Below are 17561 nucleotides of genomic sequence, written 5' to 3'. Positions count from 1 at the left end.
ACCTTGCTTACGGATGACATACGGAGCACTATTTAGGGATCATTCATCCGTATTACACATGTAAAATACGGGCCGTATTTTGCGTCGGTTAGTGTGACCCCGGCCTTACAGACTGTGTATTCTGATTCTGCAGTCATACTAACATCCATCTGTGCCCATCTTTGTTGCTAACCTACAAAATGGAGGCAAGGGAGTGCAGTCATCAGGATACAGGTTTAGAAACCCATGTTATGTTTGTTACCTTTTACCATGGAGACTCATAAAACTGTAGAAACATAATTACAATAATTTACCGTAGTTCCAAAGGCAGACATGCCCTTAGACCGTTTACCATCACATCACGGCTTAATCATTTCCTAGTGGACTTGCCACTGTCCATTAGGACAAAAAAAGGTCGTGATTATTCACGCCTGGATCATAGTCCTGGAGCTCGCACTGCCTAAAGGCTCTAACGCAGGACCGTATAAATCGGACGAGTGATATCCATTAAAGACAGCTAGCACTCTCATCAATGTTAATCAATGGAGCAGTGCAGATCAATAATTTTTTCACTGACTGAATCTGCACGTGAAAAAAATGGCAGCATGCATGATTTTCCTTTGAAAATCGGATGAGACTCGCCCAGTCCAGTCTATGGGTGTGAGAAAAAAATCATTCCACTTTTCTGGATGAAACTGAATGATTTTTTTATAATGTTGTGTGAACCTATCGTAATAACGTCCAATGTCCCCTAATTACAAGGATATTGGAGAGGAGACTGAGTGCTGTCAGTGTTTTCAGTAGCTCAATTAACTCATTATATGCTGTAGTCAATAGCATCTGATGCATGTAAGGGGTGTGACAGAGGGTAATAGTAATCAATGTTCACTATTGGAACAGAGGTCTAACAATTACCTCTGATGTGCCATAGATCAAAGCATAAGGCCACGTGCACATGTTGAGTATTCGGTGAGTTTTTACCTCAGTAATTGTAAGCCAAAACCAGGAGTGGGCAATAAATACAGGAGTGGTGACATTTTTACTATTATACTTTTCCTCTGATTGTTCCTCACCTGGTTTTGGCTTACAAATTCTGAGGTAAAAAAGTCACCAAATACTGATAGTGTGAATGTGGCCTAAGGCCACAAAACGCAACCAGTGGTGCAGTCAGCGGGCACGTCAAAACAACGCATTTGCATGGCTTGCGTACTCAATGTTAAAAATAGGGACGCAGGACGCATGCAGAAGTTTTTGGAAGTAGGCGGTGCTTAATGGAGGAAGTACGCAGCCCTCCGCAAAGCCCCCGAACGCTAATGTGAACTTAGCCTAAGACAGTCTGGAAAGAGAACACTGACAGGCTGGATAATGCTCGTCACTACATAAGTTGGGCAGGGTATTAACTATGCAACCAAAGTATTGCATGTTCCTTTGGGGGATTAATAAATTCACTCTGCCGAATACAGCATGGAAAAAATTATCTTTATTCTCCCTGGCAGCATTCGGAATTCAGTCACAGGGGCGGGACGCCGCCGGTTCAGTCACGCTATGAGTATACAGACCGGCCGCTGTAACCACGCCTCCAGCTCTGACTGACTGCCAGCCACAATGTAAAGCCAGTCAGTTGCGGTCAGAGGATCAGAGCGTGACTGAACCGGCGCCATCCCCGCTCTATGGCTGAATACCAAATGCTAGCAAGGAAAGTAAAGATGACTTTCCGCAGCGTTCGGCTGCGTGCAGGCTGCAGGCAGCATCATAACGCTGTTAGCCTGCAGATTACCCGCATATCTGTAGGTTAACAGCATTATTCCTAGTGACAAGTTCCCTTTAAAAAAAATGTACATTACCTAAGGAGAAAATCTAATTTTTCAGGAAAATAATTAATTAAGCTAATAATCTAATGTTTAATTTATCACTGCGTCCATAATGACATGTAATACACTAATCAGAATTGAGAGTCCTCAGTGGTTGATACCTTTTAATGGCTAACTGAAAAGATGGTAAGACATTGCAAGCTTTCGAGACTACTCAGGTCTCTTCATCAGGCATTGACTAATACAAAATCTGAAGAGTCACATATTTATGCACAACATAGCACAGAAAAAATGCAGGTACGCAGTTTTTCTGTGCTGTGTTGTGTATAAATATGTGACTCTTCAGATTTTGTATTAGTCAATGCCTGATGAAGAGACCTGAGTAGTCTCGAAAGCTTGCAATGTCTTACCATCTTTTCAGTTAGGCTGGAGTCACACTCAACGAATAAAAAATCGGTCCCATTTTAACGGTACGAAATCGCACAAAGAATTCTTGTCCAGGGATCCGTCTGTCATCCCATTTTCCGGCGATGAACCGATTATATTCGCATCTAAGCATCAAATTGACATCCAATGTCAATGCCTGATGCTCTTTCCTGTTGACCTGGAGAAGTCTTGCGATTTAATCGCAAGTCACACGTGTGGTGCTTTTTCAATGCGTTTTTTAATCGCATCCATAGACTTGCACTGTCTAATCCGATCCGAAAATCGGTGACAATCGCAGCATGCTGCGATTGTCTCGGTCCGAGGAACGGATCCGATAATCTATCTACTGGCTAACACGGTACAAAGATATACATCTTTCCTGTATGTAATACGCTATTCATCCTGCTCAGTGAATACCGAAAAAACTTGAAAAACAACAAAATTGCCATTTTTTGCAATTATGTGTAACAAAATGAAATAAAAAATGATTAAAAAAAACGGATCCCTAAATAAGACCAATAAAATATAGGTCTCGTAAAACCAGGCTGCCTGTGGAGTTGGTAAGCCAAACCTCCGACTCCAACTCCTCAATTTTCATGACACTGACTCCGACTCCACCAAAATGGGCTCCGACTTCACAGCCCTGCCAGAACTGTGGAGTCAGTAAGCCAAACCTCCAACTCCTCAATTTCCATGACACCGACACCACCAAAATGGGCTCTGACTCCACAGCCCTGCATAAAACAACAAACAAGCAGTCACACAAATCTGCAAATGAATGAAGACGTTATGGCTCTCAGTTAAGGTGCAATAAAAACCTGATTTTTCTGGTGTAAAAGCAGGAAAATTGGATAGCAATCCTAACAAGCCTTAAGGGCCTGTCACACTAAGCGATATCGCTAGCAATATCGCTATAACGTCACTGGATTTTGTGACGTTATAGCGATATCACTAGCGATATCGCTATGTCTGATACCTCCGACCGCTCCCCCGCTGATTATCGCTGATCGCGCGAGAACGTCCTGGGCCGTTTCTCGTCAGCTTCCTGCTGGGCTTCCTGTGGCGCCGACGAGCGACGCGTGGACGCGGGTGGGAGGACATCAGGATCGCCTCGTCTGACAGGTAAGTAGCGACCCCCGACCCCTGCGATGTCGCTGGTGAGATCTGCCTGTGTGGCAGCTCACTAGCGACCACTTAGCGATGCACCAGCGATACTGACCGCGTCATATCGCTGGTCGGGATCGCTGGTGCATCGCTAAGTGTGACAGTACCTTTACTATAAAACTTTATCTAACTTTATCTTTATCCTGCAGTTTTTTGTGTTCAGCCCTCTCTGTGAATTCCATTGTTGGAAAAAATGTTAAACTTATGAGAGTATGGCAACAAAAAACAAAGGATATTTTTTTTTCAAACAGAATATTGTATAAAAGTAATAAAAACCTAAATGAAACTATATAAAATTGGTATCGCAATATTCGTGCTGACCCACAGAATAAAAATAAAATTTAATATGTCAAAAAAAATAACGAGTTAATAAAAGTAAGGCATTCCCTTTATTTTTTTCCAAAATAGAGCCACTGACCTACACAACTCCTCCCGGAAAATATACCGTACATACAGTATCTTGAGATATACTGTATTAAATCCACTTTGGGTGAAAATAATTATTAGGAAATAATACCAGAGATGCTAATAAAATACATTGATGCTTCTATTGAGACGTTTCTTCAGAACATTTGTTTCACTTTCCATCAAACAGATTTTGCTTTAGTCCATGTTGAAAGCCATTTAATTAGACTGAAGAAAATTCCCAACCAAATCTGTGAAGGTAATCTTGTACTGTTATGCTGTTTTCTTCACTTTGTGTAGTTTTAGCCTTAGGCTTTGCTTCAGAGCTTCATTGGAAGGAATCTTTGTAAACCCAAGCGGAAATAATGTGGTCTGTGTATGTAAGAGAATTTTTCCTGGAGATTTACATTCATCTAAGCTTTTAATATGTTTAACCTCTTCAGAACCTATGAAAAGAGAGCACAGTATTCTTATATACTCGAGAAAACTGCAGACTATGCCGATAAAAGATATGTAATATGGAAAGTATATTATACAAACTACTTTAACCAATATATAACCGTATATGTACAGTTGTGTGTTTGCCCCATCCTGATTTCCTATTCTCACACTTACAGTTGAAACAAAGAGTTTACATACACTATATAAAAAGACACAGCTGCATGTTTTTCTCAATATCTGACATAAAATCAGAATAAATCTTTCCCATTTTAGGTCAATTAGGATTACCAAAATTATTAATATTTACCAAATGCCAGAATAATGAGAGAATGTTTTAATGCATTTTTATTACTTACTGCAAAGTCAAAAGTTTAATCACCTTAAATTTGCCAAATACACAAAACTTTAAGCACACCAATCCAAAGATGTGCACCAACTGAGGCTTACAATCAAGCCCCAACCAAAACATGAGCATTAATCTTTAAATATCAAAGTTTATTAATAAATTATTAAAAAATATTTGCATAATTAAGTTGCAAGGTACAGAAACAAGTATTAATGACAAATCTGGCTCCATGGTATTAGTATAAATTTAAATTGCCGCATGGTATGAGACATGATACAATTTGTTTGTAGAGCAATAAATATTGACTATATCCACTATAATAATCCCTGTTAAAACCAATCCCCCGCATTTACCTGTGACTACACAAAGCTAATAATGCCGCTCAGGGATTTACAACAGGGAACTAGGCTTCTTCCTGGCAGAGTGGCCATTCAGAACATGTTGATACCGTATTTGTTTCCCTGTGGATATTGATGCAATCTTACCAGCTCCCACCATCATCTTCAAAATGTCTTTTGCTTTTGTCTTTGGGTTGATAGCCACATGTTGGACCAAAGTATGTTCATCTCTGGGACACAGAACCCATCACCTTCCTGAGCGGCATGATGAATGGACATTCCCATCTTGTTTGTACTTGGGTATCATTGTACAGATTGAGGCACCTTCAGGTATCTTGAAATTGTACCCAAGGATGAGCCAGACTTGTGAAAGTCCACAATTCTATTCCTGATATCTTGGCTGATTTATATAGACTTTCCCATGATGCTACACAAAGAAACAGTGTCCTTCAGGTGTGCATTAAAATACATTCTCGCATTATTCTAGCATTTGGCAAATATTAATAATTATGATAATCCTAATTGACCTAAAACAGGAAAGGTATATTCTGATTTCAGATTTTCAGATCAGATACAGATTTTCAGATCAGATATTGAGAAAAAAATGCATATGTGTCTTTTTATATAGTGTGTGTAAACTTCTGGTTTAAACTGTAAATGTTTCAGATCACCAAACAAATTTACGGTAAATATTAGACAGAGATGACACAAGTAAGCGCAAAATGAAGTTTTTAAATGAAGATCTTTATTATTAAGGGAAAAAGAAATCCAAACCTACAGGACCCTATGTGAAAAACTGAGTGCCCCCTAAACCTAATAACTGGTTGGGCCAGGCTTGGCAGCAACAGCAGCAATCAAGCGTTTGCGATAACTGGCAATGAGTCTATTACAATGCTCTGGAGGAATTTTGGCCCACTCATCTTTGTACAATTGTAATTCAGCCACATTGGAGGGTTTCCGAGCATGAACCGCTTTTTTAAGGTGATGCCACAGCATCTCAATTGGATTAAGGCAGAACTTTGACTAGGCCACTCCAAAGTCTTAATTTTGTTTTTCTTAAGCCATTCAGAGGTGGACTTGCTGGTGTTTTGGATCATTGTCCTGTTGCAGAACCGAAGTGTGCTTCAGCTTGAAGTCACAAACAAATGGCTGGATGTTTTCCTTCAAGATTTTTTGGTAGACAGCAGAATTCATGGTTCCATTTACCACAGCAAGTTTTCCAGGTCCCGAAGTGGCAAAACAGCCCCAGACCATAACACTACCACCACCATATTTTACTGCTGATATGATGTTCCTCTTCTGAAATGTTGTTTTACTTCTATGCCAGATGTAATGGGACATACACCTTCCAAAAAGTTCAACTTTTGTCTCGTCAGTCCACATAGTATTCTCCCAAAAGTCTTGGGGATCATCAAGATGTTTTCTAGAAAAACTAAGACAAACCTTTATGTTCTTATTGCTCAACAGTGGTTTTCGGCAAGGAAAATGCAGGCCATTTTTTCCCAGTCTCTTTCTTATGGTGGAATCAAGAACACTGACCTTAAGGCTATGTGCACACGTAGCAGAGAATTTCTGCTGAAAAACCTGACTCCCTTCCTAGAAACCGCACGTTTTTTCTGCGCGTTTTCCGCTTGTTTTTTGCGCAAAAAATGCGTGGTTTTTATGCATTTTTCCCGCACGTTTTCAAGACGCATAGAAATAGCCAGAAACGCGGAAAAATCCGCGAAATTAATGCGCATGCTGCGTTTTTTACCGCAAAGTGTTTTTTTCGCTGTAAACGCATCAGTATGCACAAAAAGTGCAAAATGCATAGAAACGAATGGGAAGCTTATTTTTAGCGGTTTTATTGGAAAATCCGCTAAAAAAACACTGTGTGTGAACACAGCCTAAGGCTATGTGCACACGTATGCAGAACATTTCTGCATATAAACCGGTTCCTTCCCAGAAACCGCGAGTTTTTTTATGCGCAAAAAACTTGCGGTTTTTATGCGTTTTTTTCCCACGCGGTTCCAGACACATAGACCTAGCCAGAAATGTGGAAAAATCCACAAAATTAATGAGCATGCTGCGTTTTTTACCGCAAAGCGTTTTTTTCGCAGTTAAAAACTCATCAATATGCACAAAAAGTGCAAAATGCATAGAAATGAATGGGAAGCTTATTTTAAGCGTAATTTGATCAGATTTTTTGGCAAATCCGTGCAAAAAAAGCGAAAAAAACGCTACGTGTGAACACAGCCTAACTGAGGCAAGTGAGGTCTGCAGTTCTTTGGATGTTGTTGTGGAGTCCTTTGTGACCTCTTGGATGAGATGTTGGGGTAATTTTGGGAGGCCTGCCACTCCTGAGAAGTTTCACCACTGTTCCATGTTTTCGCCATTTGTAGATTATGGCTCTAACTGTGGTTCGCTGGAGTCTCAAAGCTTTGGTAATGGCTTTATAACCTTTTCCAGACTGATAGATTTAAATTACTTTGTTTCTCATTTGTTCCAGAATTTCTTTGGATTGCGACATAATGTCTAGCTTTTGAGGAATCTTTTGGTCTACTTCACTTTGTCAGGCAGGTCTAATTTAAGTGATTTCTTGATTAAAAACCGGTACGGCAGTAATCAGGACTTAGTGTGGCTATGGAATTTGAACTCTGCTTCCCAAAGATGTGATAAACCACAAATAATTTATGTTTTAAGGGGGGCAATCACTTTTTTTCACACAGGGCCCTGTAGGTTTAGATTTATTTTTCCCTTAATAATAAAGAATTTCATTTAAAAACTGCATACTTATGTTATCTTTGTCTAATATTTAAATTTATTTGGTGATCTGCGTTTTTGTTGCAGAATTTCTGTAAAACGTTTGCATCTATTATTTAAATTAGGTTGCTTGCGTTTTTTAGAGCGCTTTTGTGTGCGGTTTCTGACTGAGTTTTTTTCTCTCCTTCAGGCAGGATTACAAATGGCATTTGTAATCCTGCCTGAAGAAAGAGCCTCTGTGCTCTGAAAGCTTGCAAACATATATTTTTCTCTGGTTGGCCAATAAAGGTACAGCCATATGTTAAAGTTTGGGCACCCCTATTAATGTTAACCTTTTTTCTTTATAACAATTTTGGTGTTTGCAACAGCTATTTCAGTTTCATATATCTAATAACTAATGGACTCAGTTATATTTCTGGATTCAAATGAGGTTTATTGTACTAACAGAAAATGTGCAATCTGCATTTAAACAAAATTTGACTGGTGCAAAAGTAAAAGCACCTCAACATAAAAGTGACATTGATATTTCGTAGATCCTCCTTTTGCAAAAATAACAGCCTCTAGTCGCTTCCTGTAGCTATTAATGAGTTCCTGGATCCTGGATGAAGGTATTTGTGACCATTCCTGTTTACAAAACAATTCCAGTTCAGTTAAGTTTGGTCGCCGAGCATGGACAGCCCGCTTCAAATCATCCCACAGATGTTCAATGATATTCAGGTCTGGGGACTGGGATGGCCATTCCAGAACACTGTAATTGTTCCTCTGCATGAATGCCTGAGTAGATTTGGAGCAGTGTTTTGGATCATTGTCTTACTGAAATATCCATCCCCTGCGTAACTTCAACTTCGTCACTGATTCTTGCACATTATTGTCAAGAATCTGCTGATACTGAGTTGAATACATGCGACCCTCAACTTTATCAAGATTCCCGGTGCCGGCATTGGCCACACAGCCCCAAAGCATGATGGAACCTCCACCAAATTTTACTGTGGGTAGCAAGTGTTTTTCTTGGAATGCTGTGTTTTTTAGCCTCCATGCAAAACGTCTTTTCGTATGACCAACAACTCAATCTTTGTTTAATCAGTCCACAGGACCTTCTTCCAAAATGTAACTGGCTTGTCCAAATGTGCTTTTGCATACCTCAGGCGACTCTGTTTGTGGCGTGCTTGCAGAAACGGCTTCTTTCGCATCACTCTCCCATACAGCTTCTCCTTGTGCAAAGTGCGCTGTATTGTTGACCGATGCACAGTGACACCATCTGCAGCAAGATGATGCTGCAGGTCTTTGGAGGTGGTCTGTGGATTGTCCTTGACTGTTCTCACCATTCTTCTTCTCTGCCTTTCTGATATTTTTCTTGGCCTGCCACTTCTGGGCTTAACAAGAACTGTACCTGTGTTCTTCCATTTCCTTACTATGTTCCTCACAGTGGAAACTGACAGGTTAAATCTCTGAGACAACTTTTTGTATCCTTCCCCTGAAAAGCTATGTTGAATAATCTTTGTTTTCAGATCATTTGAGAGTTGTTTTGAGGAGCCCATGATGCCACTCTTCATAGGAGAATCAAATAGGAGAACTACTTGCAAGTGGCCACTTAAATACCTTTTCTCATGATTTGATACACCTGGCTAAGAAGTTCAAAGCTCAATGAGGTTAAAAAGCCAATTTAGTGCTTCAGGAAGTCAGTAAAAAGTAGTTAGGAGTGTTCAAATCAAGAAAATGATAAGGGTGCCTATACTTTTGCACTGGTCAAATTTTGTTTAAATGCAGATTGCACATTTTCTGTTAGTACAATAAACCTCATTTGAATCCAGAAATATAACTGAGTCCATCAGTTATTAGATATATGAAACTGAAATAGCTGTTGCAAAAACCAAAATTGTTATAAAGAAAAAAGGTTAACATTAATAGGGGTGCCCAAACTTTAACATATGACTGTATCACCATCATTTTTTCTGGCTAACACGGTACCACATCTTTGAAAGCAGTATATTGTATAGTCATCACAATCCACCTGGGGCATCGATTTTGGCGCCATTGCCCCACTTCTCTTGCGATTTGATTATAAAATCAATCTCACAAAGAGCTCAAAAATAAAGTGAAATGTAAAGCAAAAGGTTTTAAAAATAAGAAAATGAATACTTAAATTGCCCCCATTTCCCCTTTCAAAAATTAAGAAAAATTTAAAAAATGTAAGTCTAATCTAATATTATATAATTTCTTTTACTCATAGACGAAATTTAAAAAAATGAAATTGCAGAATAACCGCTTTTCAGATGCTGGACTTTGCCACAAAAATGCAATAAAAATTGATCAAATATCTATATAATATAAAAGATAAGTGCTTACACAGCTCCATCAATGGAAAAGTTAAAAAAAACTTACAGAAAAGTATAAAAATTGTTAAACCATTAAAATGAGGAAAAATTACTCAAGTTTTGTATCATTGGAATTGTATGACATGGAGAATCATGTTGCCAGGTAATTTTTTTTACATGACCGACATAAAAAATCAATACTTTAAAGATAATGATGGCACCATTTTACAGAAGTGCAAATTTTACATCATTTCGTCTAATTTGATTTTTTTTTCTGTTTTTTCATTAAATTAGATTGAAAGTTGAATTTTTCCATTCTAAACTGCAACTTGTCTCACATGCCCTATAAGTCCTCTATGGCTCTGTCTAAAGAAAAAATAAAGGTATTTTTATGTTTGAATAATCTTGTATATTAGCAGTAGAATTTGTGGCAAAAATTCACCCTTGAGTTTCTGCCATAGATTTGCAGTTTGAGCTGCCACGTGTCTGTATGTCAATTAGCCCAGTGGAACAAACACTTTGTAAAGTAACAGTTATGGTCAGTTTGAAAAATCACACCTGAAACCAGATAAAAAGGCGAAAAGTTGACTCAGTCCTTGCATTGTGTGTCTGTGTGTGTCACACTAAGCATCGAAAACACAAAGAGTAGAAGAAAACTGTCTGAGGACTAGAGAACCAAATTTGTTGAAAAATATTGGTATTTCATGGTTACAAGTCCATCTCCATAGGTCTTGGTGTTCCTTTGTCCAAGGTATTCAACATAATAAAAAAGTTTACAACCCATGGCACTATAGCTAAACTCCCTGGTTGTGGACGGCAGAGAGTACTTGATGAAAAGTTGCAACATAGCATAGTTTGGATGGTGGATAAGCAGTCACAATCAAGTTCCAAGGAAATTCAATCAGTCCTGCAGGCTTAAGGTGCATCCATGCCAACGTTTAGTGATATGGCAGGAGATTCAGGAGGACCTCACTGCTGACACAGACATAAAAAAGCTAGACTGCAATTTACCAAAATGTACGTGAGTAAGCCAAAATCCTTTCGGAAAAGCGTCTTGTGGGCAGATGTGTCCAAGATCAAGCTTTTTAGTAAAGTATATCATTCTACTGTTTGCCAAAAATGGAATGAGGCCAACAAAGAAAAGAACACAATACCTACAGTCAAATATGATGGAGGTTCAAATATATTTTGGGGTTGTTTTGCTGCCTCTAGCACTGAGTACCTTAACTGTGTGTAAGGCCTCATGAAATCTGCAGATTATCAAAGGATTTTGGGACACAATGTAGTGCCCAGTGTCTTTCAGCAGGACAGTGACCCCAAACATACTTCAAGAAGCACCCAAAAATGGATAGAAATGGATGAATGGAAACGAAGCGCTGGAGAGGTCAAAAGTGGCCATCAATGAATCCGCATCTAAATCCCATTGATGGAGAGAGCTCAAAAATTATCTTAGGAAACTTTAGGCACCTTCAAATATGAGAGACCTGGAGCAGTTTGCAAAAGACGAGTGATCCTAATTTCTAGTTGCGGGGATGTAAGAAACTTGTTGATAATTAGAGGAAGAGATTGATAGCAATTATTTATCCCACAGAGTGTGCAACCAAATATTAAGGCAGCAGAAATAAACATGTGTATAACAAAACATGTGTAGTTGCAATAATTTTCTGGGATAAATACTTCATTTTCTTGTACAATTTCAATGGTACCAACACCTTCGGCCATGACTTTGCATACTCCAGTAGGTCTCCCAAAAATTTCCAACATTTCTAGCCCTTTGCATAGACCTACATATGATAAATGCATTCCTTAATCTTAATACCAGAATGGTCCTCTCGCATGTCCAAACAATGCCATAGCAAAAATCTATTATTTTACGTTATTGAATATCATGCAGTTTTGGATGTTGCTCAAACCCTCAAACTTTTTGGCACATTACTGACTGATATCCTATAAATGAGCCACAAAGAGAAGTGAATAACAATTGTGCTGTTTTTTTGCTGGTTCCCAGTTATTAACTCCTTATGTTTAGGCATTTAAAAAAGAGCTATCATTAAAAAATTACCTACTTTTTTAATTAGGCTGTTGCGATACATGTATTTGTTTTTATTGTGGTAATATTCTTTTAAATTGTGATCTCTTAAAACAAAACAAAATTTAAAATCTAACAATTTTCCCACTGGCCATTGGAGCATTTTTAGACTCATACTTGCTGTCCTTTCAGGAAGAATTTTCAGCAATGCTTCTTATCAGCAGAGGAAGGATTACAATGATGGCTCCTAATGATAGATCATAGGTCAACTCATCTGTGAAACTTCTGTGGACTATGCATCTCGGATCAGTTCTCCTTGCCCGGTTCCCGTAGACTGACAGGTCTCTCCCTGTATGCACATTTGTAATGTCACTATATAAGAGTAATGTCCACAGTGATGACACACATCATGTGTAATATCACAGGATAGATATTAAAAACATTGGGACACATTTATCAAAACTGTCCCACTCTTTAAGAGTGCAAGCGAAGACTTGACAGTCTTAAATGTATCATAGTGGTACATGATGTGTGATAAATAGTTTATACCATCTATTAGTTGGCTTATTTTGCGCCAGAAGTGTGCTACAATTATTGCACATATATTGGTGCCAAGTCAGACATGTCGTAAAAAGTGATTAAAGTGCATCGTAAATATTGTGCAAATCATAGGGCAGCTAGCTTGATTAATATGTCCTATTGTAATTTAGTAATTAAAGGTTAAAGTCTGCTATGCACAATAGATAGCTGTTTGCAGAGCGAAGCTCCAGCCAATCATAGGGCCGTACACTCCCAGAATCGTGACAATGTGCAATGTGCACGCTACAATGATTCCCCTGATGAAGCAACTACACACGTGGTCAAAATTGTTGGTACCCCTCGTTTAATGACAGAAAAACCCACAATGGTGACAGAAATAACTTGAATCTTGAAACTTGACAAAAGTAGTAATAAATCAAAAGTCTATGAAAATGAACAAAGGAAAGTCAGATATTGCTTTTCAACCATGCTTCCACAGAAATAAAAAAAAAAAAATAAAACTCATGAAATAGGCCTGGACAGAAATGATGGCACCATTAACTTAATATTTTGTTGCACAACCTTTTGAGGCAGTCACTGCAATCAAACAATTCCTTAGCTGTCACTGAAACTTCTGCACCTCTCGACAGGTATTTTGGCCCACTCCTCAAGAGCAAACTGCGCCAGTTGTCTCGTGATTGAAGGTTGCCTTTTCCAGACTGCATGTTTCAGCTCTTTCCAAAGATGCTCAATAGGATTTAGGTCAGGGCTCATAGAAGGCCACTTCAGAATAGTCCAATGTTTTCCTCTTTGCACTTCTTGGGTATTTTTAGCTGTGTGTTTTGGGTCATTATCCTGTTGCAAGACCCATAACCTGCGACTGAGACCAAGCTTTCTGACCCTGGGCAGTTCATTTTTCTCTGGAGTCCCTTGATAGTCTTGAGATTTCATTGTACCCTGCACAGATTATAGACACCCTGTGCCAGATGCAGCAATGCAACCCCAGAACATTACACAGCCTCCTCCATGTTTCACAGTAGGGACAGTGTTCTTTTCTTGATATGATTCATTTTTCCGTCTGTGAACATAGAGCTGATGTGCCTTGCCGAAAAGTTCGATTTTTGTCTCATCTGTCCATAGGACATTCTCCCAGAAGCTTTTTGGTTTGTCAACATGTAGTTTGGCAAATTCCAGTCTGGCTTTTTTATGATTTTTTTCAACAATGGTGTCCTCCTTGGTTGTCTCCCATGAAGCCCACTTTGGTTCATACAAAGACGGATGGTGCGATCTGACACTGATGTTCCTTGACCTTGAAGTTCAATTTTAATATGTTTAGAAGTTTTTCTGGGCTCTTTTGTTACCATTTGTATTATCCGTCTTTGTTTTTTCATCAATTTTCCTCCTGCGGCCACATCCAGGGAGGTTGGCTACAGTCCCATGGAGCTTAAATTTCTGAATAATATGTGCAACTGTAGTCACAGGAACATCAAGATGCTTGGAGATGGTCTTATAACTTTTACCTTTAATATGTTTGTCTATAATTTTCTTTCTAATCTCCTGAGACAATTCTTTCCTTTGCTTCCTCTGGTCCATGTTGAGTGTGATACACACCATGTCACCAAACAGCACAGTGAGTATCTGTAGCCCTCTATACTGGCCCACTCACTGATTCCAAGATTGTAGACACCTATGGTGCTAATTAGTGGACCCACCTTCATTTAACTTGTCCCTTTTCTCACATTATTTTCAAGGGTACCATCATTTCCGTTCAGGCCTATTTCATGAGTTTTATTTTTTTTAAACTGTGGAAGCATGGTTGAAAAGCAATGTCTGACTTTAATTTTTTCATTTTCATAGATTTTTTATTTATTACTTTTGTCAGATTCAAGTTATTTCTGTCACCATTGTGGGTTTTTCTGTCATTAACCGAGGGGTACCAACAATTGTGACCACGTGTATAAATCTAGGGCAGGGAACTTACATTAGTGACAACAATCCAGTGGTAAAATAAAACAAGAAACACTGGAGTGGTACTGTAATATAGTTTTTTTTATTTTTTTGGAAACTGTGTCTAAAGGGGGTTTTACACATAGCGATATCGCTAGCAATATCGCTAAAACGTAACTGATTTTGTGACGTTATAGCGATAGCGCTAGCGATATCGCTATGTGTGATACTTACCTCCAACTGGCTCCCCCGCTGTCTGTTGCTCATCGCGCGAGATCGGGCGGCTCCATTTCTCGTCGTCTGCTTCCTGCTGGGCTTCCTGCTGTGTGAGACGAGCGACGCTGGACACGGGCGGGAGGACGTCTGGATCGCTGTGTGTGAAAGGTAAGTATCGTCCGCTGCGTCGCTGCTGCATCGCTGTGAGATCTTCCTGTGTAGAAGCTCGCTAAATGTAAAAGGGCCTTAACATTAGGTTAATGTGATTAACTGTCATTACTATTACTTGTGAATCCTACCAAAATGTGATCATCCTCTGTGTATTCTTTTATTTGAGAAAGATTTCAGCTTGAAGCTACATGTACAATCTATGACTTTGCTTTCATTGTCACAAACTTGACATAGATATTTGGATTGAATTTTAGCAATGAGCACCATGGGGGGATTAATCATCCACTCTACCACAGTTTTCAGTGTCCAAGTGTCCCAAATTGTATTGCAAGTGGTATTTGGTAAATGTTTGCACTCTAAATAATTAAAATTTTGTTTTAACTTACTTTGCTAGGCTCGTCCAAAAGGTGAAGGCCTGACCCCATATCAAGGAAAGAAAAGATGCTTTGGAGAATATAAATGTCCAAAATGCAAAAGAAAATGGATGAGTGGGAACTCCTGGGCTAATATGGGTCAAGAGTGTATAAAGTGCCACATCAATGTCTACCCTCACAAGCAGGTGATTCATAACTTTAAGGATTATTTATGAGTGTTTCTTCTCTTTATATTGCTGTTTCAATCAAGATTTAGTGCAAAAACTAAGAATGTGTTTGTTACTATGTGATTACACCAAATGCTCCTAACATATACACCACGTGGGTATACTGGAAGCATACATGTCCAACCCTTCTGTGGAGTTTTATTCCACTTTTTCACTTTCTCAAATTATGAGACAGTTTAAGACTCGGTATTTGCTTATCCATGTCTCCCGAAAAAACCTGTCTTACCCCTGTAGCTTTTTGGCTTGTAAACTTTGCTTTGCCAATAATACAATAGAAGAATATGGATTTAACCTGTACCATGGCTTGTCCTTCATGTGATTCACTACCACAGAACCCTGGTTATTTATTACAGGATTCTGATAATTACATCATCACTTATACATGTAAGTACTAGAATAAGAAACCCAATGTAAGGATAGACATGACAGCTGGTTTCCATTTCCAGTCTTGAACGTTCAAATCCTCTTGTGATGACTAATTAAAAGGAAAACATTTTTGAGCGAACTTTCAATCCCAAATTCACTAGTAATCCAAACTTTGTTTTGCTCTGCAAAAAAGATATGACCAAGAATGTAGAATTCAATTTGTACCGTAAACAATGCTAGAATTTAACAGAGATAATAATGCATACTACCTATTACTACATACATGACAAATGAGAAGGGTATAGAATTTAAGAAAACAAAATAGAAGCTCTCTGCTTGCAGTCTTAAAGAGGTTGTCCACTACTAGGACAACCCCTTCTCAATCTGAGTGTTTGTCCCTATTAAATAAAAACACTCATACTCTCCACCTGTGTCAGCGCCATTACATCACGGTGTCAGCACTCACATTCCCGGGGCTCACAAGAGGTTGTTAAGTTACCTGAGACTGGCGCCCAATCGGCACTGGCTTCAGTGTCACCGTCTTCAGACATGTAAATAATCAAGAGGAAGTGAGCGGCCAGCCGCAGCTCTGACCTCCTCTTGATTAAAAATATGTACAAAGGCGGTGACACTGAAGCCAGTGCTGATTGGGTGCCAGGCTCAGGTAACTTAACAACCTCTTATGAGCCCCGGGAATGTGAGTGCCGACACCGCTGGAATGGTGTCGCCACTGGAGGTGAGTATAGGTGTTTTTATTTTAATGAGGGAAAACATTCAGATTGAAAAGGGGTTGTCCTAGTAGTGGACAACACCTTTAATATATGAATCATTAATTCAGTAGATAAAGATTTGTCATAGTTACCGTATGTGATGGACATGCAAGTGCATGTATTCCTGATTACTCTACCCTGACTACGATGAGATTTACTTACTATTAAAAAGATTCATATTCACTATTTGCAAAGATTGTTGGAACAATGAGTATATTGTAAAAATTTGATAACATTTCAAAATACATTTATTTGGTAAAAACATAATACAAATTAATAAATACAATACATTAGAACAAAAATTTTCTTTTCTACCAGACCCTGGTGACATACAAACATCACCAATGGTAAATTCTTTAAATTGAATTTTGAACATAGGCTAAATAACCTAGTACAACATTAAGGGAAGACTTAAGCATCACATTATTACCCCAAGTCAGTAAGGAAGCGTAAGGCTGGTTTCACACTAGCATTTTTTAGCGCAGCGCATCGTGCGCGTACATGCGCATGCATCTTGAGCCCCTATCTTTAACATGGGTGCGCATGGTCTAGCGTTTGCATGCGTTTGTATGCGTTTTTGTGCGCATGCGTTTTTTGTAGTGTGCGCCTAGGCGCGCCAGACACACCCTGTTGCATTTTTTGTGCGTCCGACCTGTGTAAAAAAAAAAAAAAAAAAACCCGCATGCGCACGGAATGCGCAAAAAAAATCACATTACAGTCTATGGGAACGCTGGTGTGCGCATGGACATGCGCACACCTGCATTTAAAATCGCATGCGTTTTAAGAGTTAACATGGCTAGAAACTGGTTAAAATGCATGCTCATAAAATAAGCAAGCACATACATAACGCATGATGTGTTTTTTTCATGCGTTTCTATTGCGCACGATGCGCAGCACTAAAAAACGCTAGTGTGAAAGTAGGCCTAAGCGATTGTGAAACAATTTCACCTGAGTTAGGGCCCCGTTACATTTAGC

At 39.0% G+C, this 17561-nt stretch overlaps 1 protein-coding gene across 1 annotated transcript in view; it reads left to right on the top strand.

Annotated features, from left to right (window-relative positions):
- Nucleotides 1-17561, top strand: part of ZCCHC24 (zinc finger CCHC-type containing 24) — a 204455-nt gene that overhangs the window by 161485 nt on the left and 25409 nt on the right. The window contains exon 3 of the mRNA XM_073574766.1: nucleotides 15244-15408. Within this exon, the coding sequence (XP_073430867.1) occupies nucleotides 15244-15408 (165 nt within the window). The remainder of the gene's footprint in view (nucleotides 1-15243; nucleotides 15409-17561) is intronic.

Source organism: Dendrobates tinctorius, unplaced genomic scaffold (genome assembly GCF_039654945.1).
Source record: "Dendrobates tinctorius isolate UK_male_01 unplaced genomic scaffold, ASM3965494v1 ptg000040l, whole genome shotgun sequence".
NCBI lineage: Eukaryota > Metazoa > Chordata > Amphibia > Anura > Dendrobatidae > Dendrobates > Dendrobates tinctorius.
This window is presented reverse-complemented; position numbering and strand designations above follow the sequence as displayed.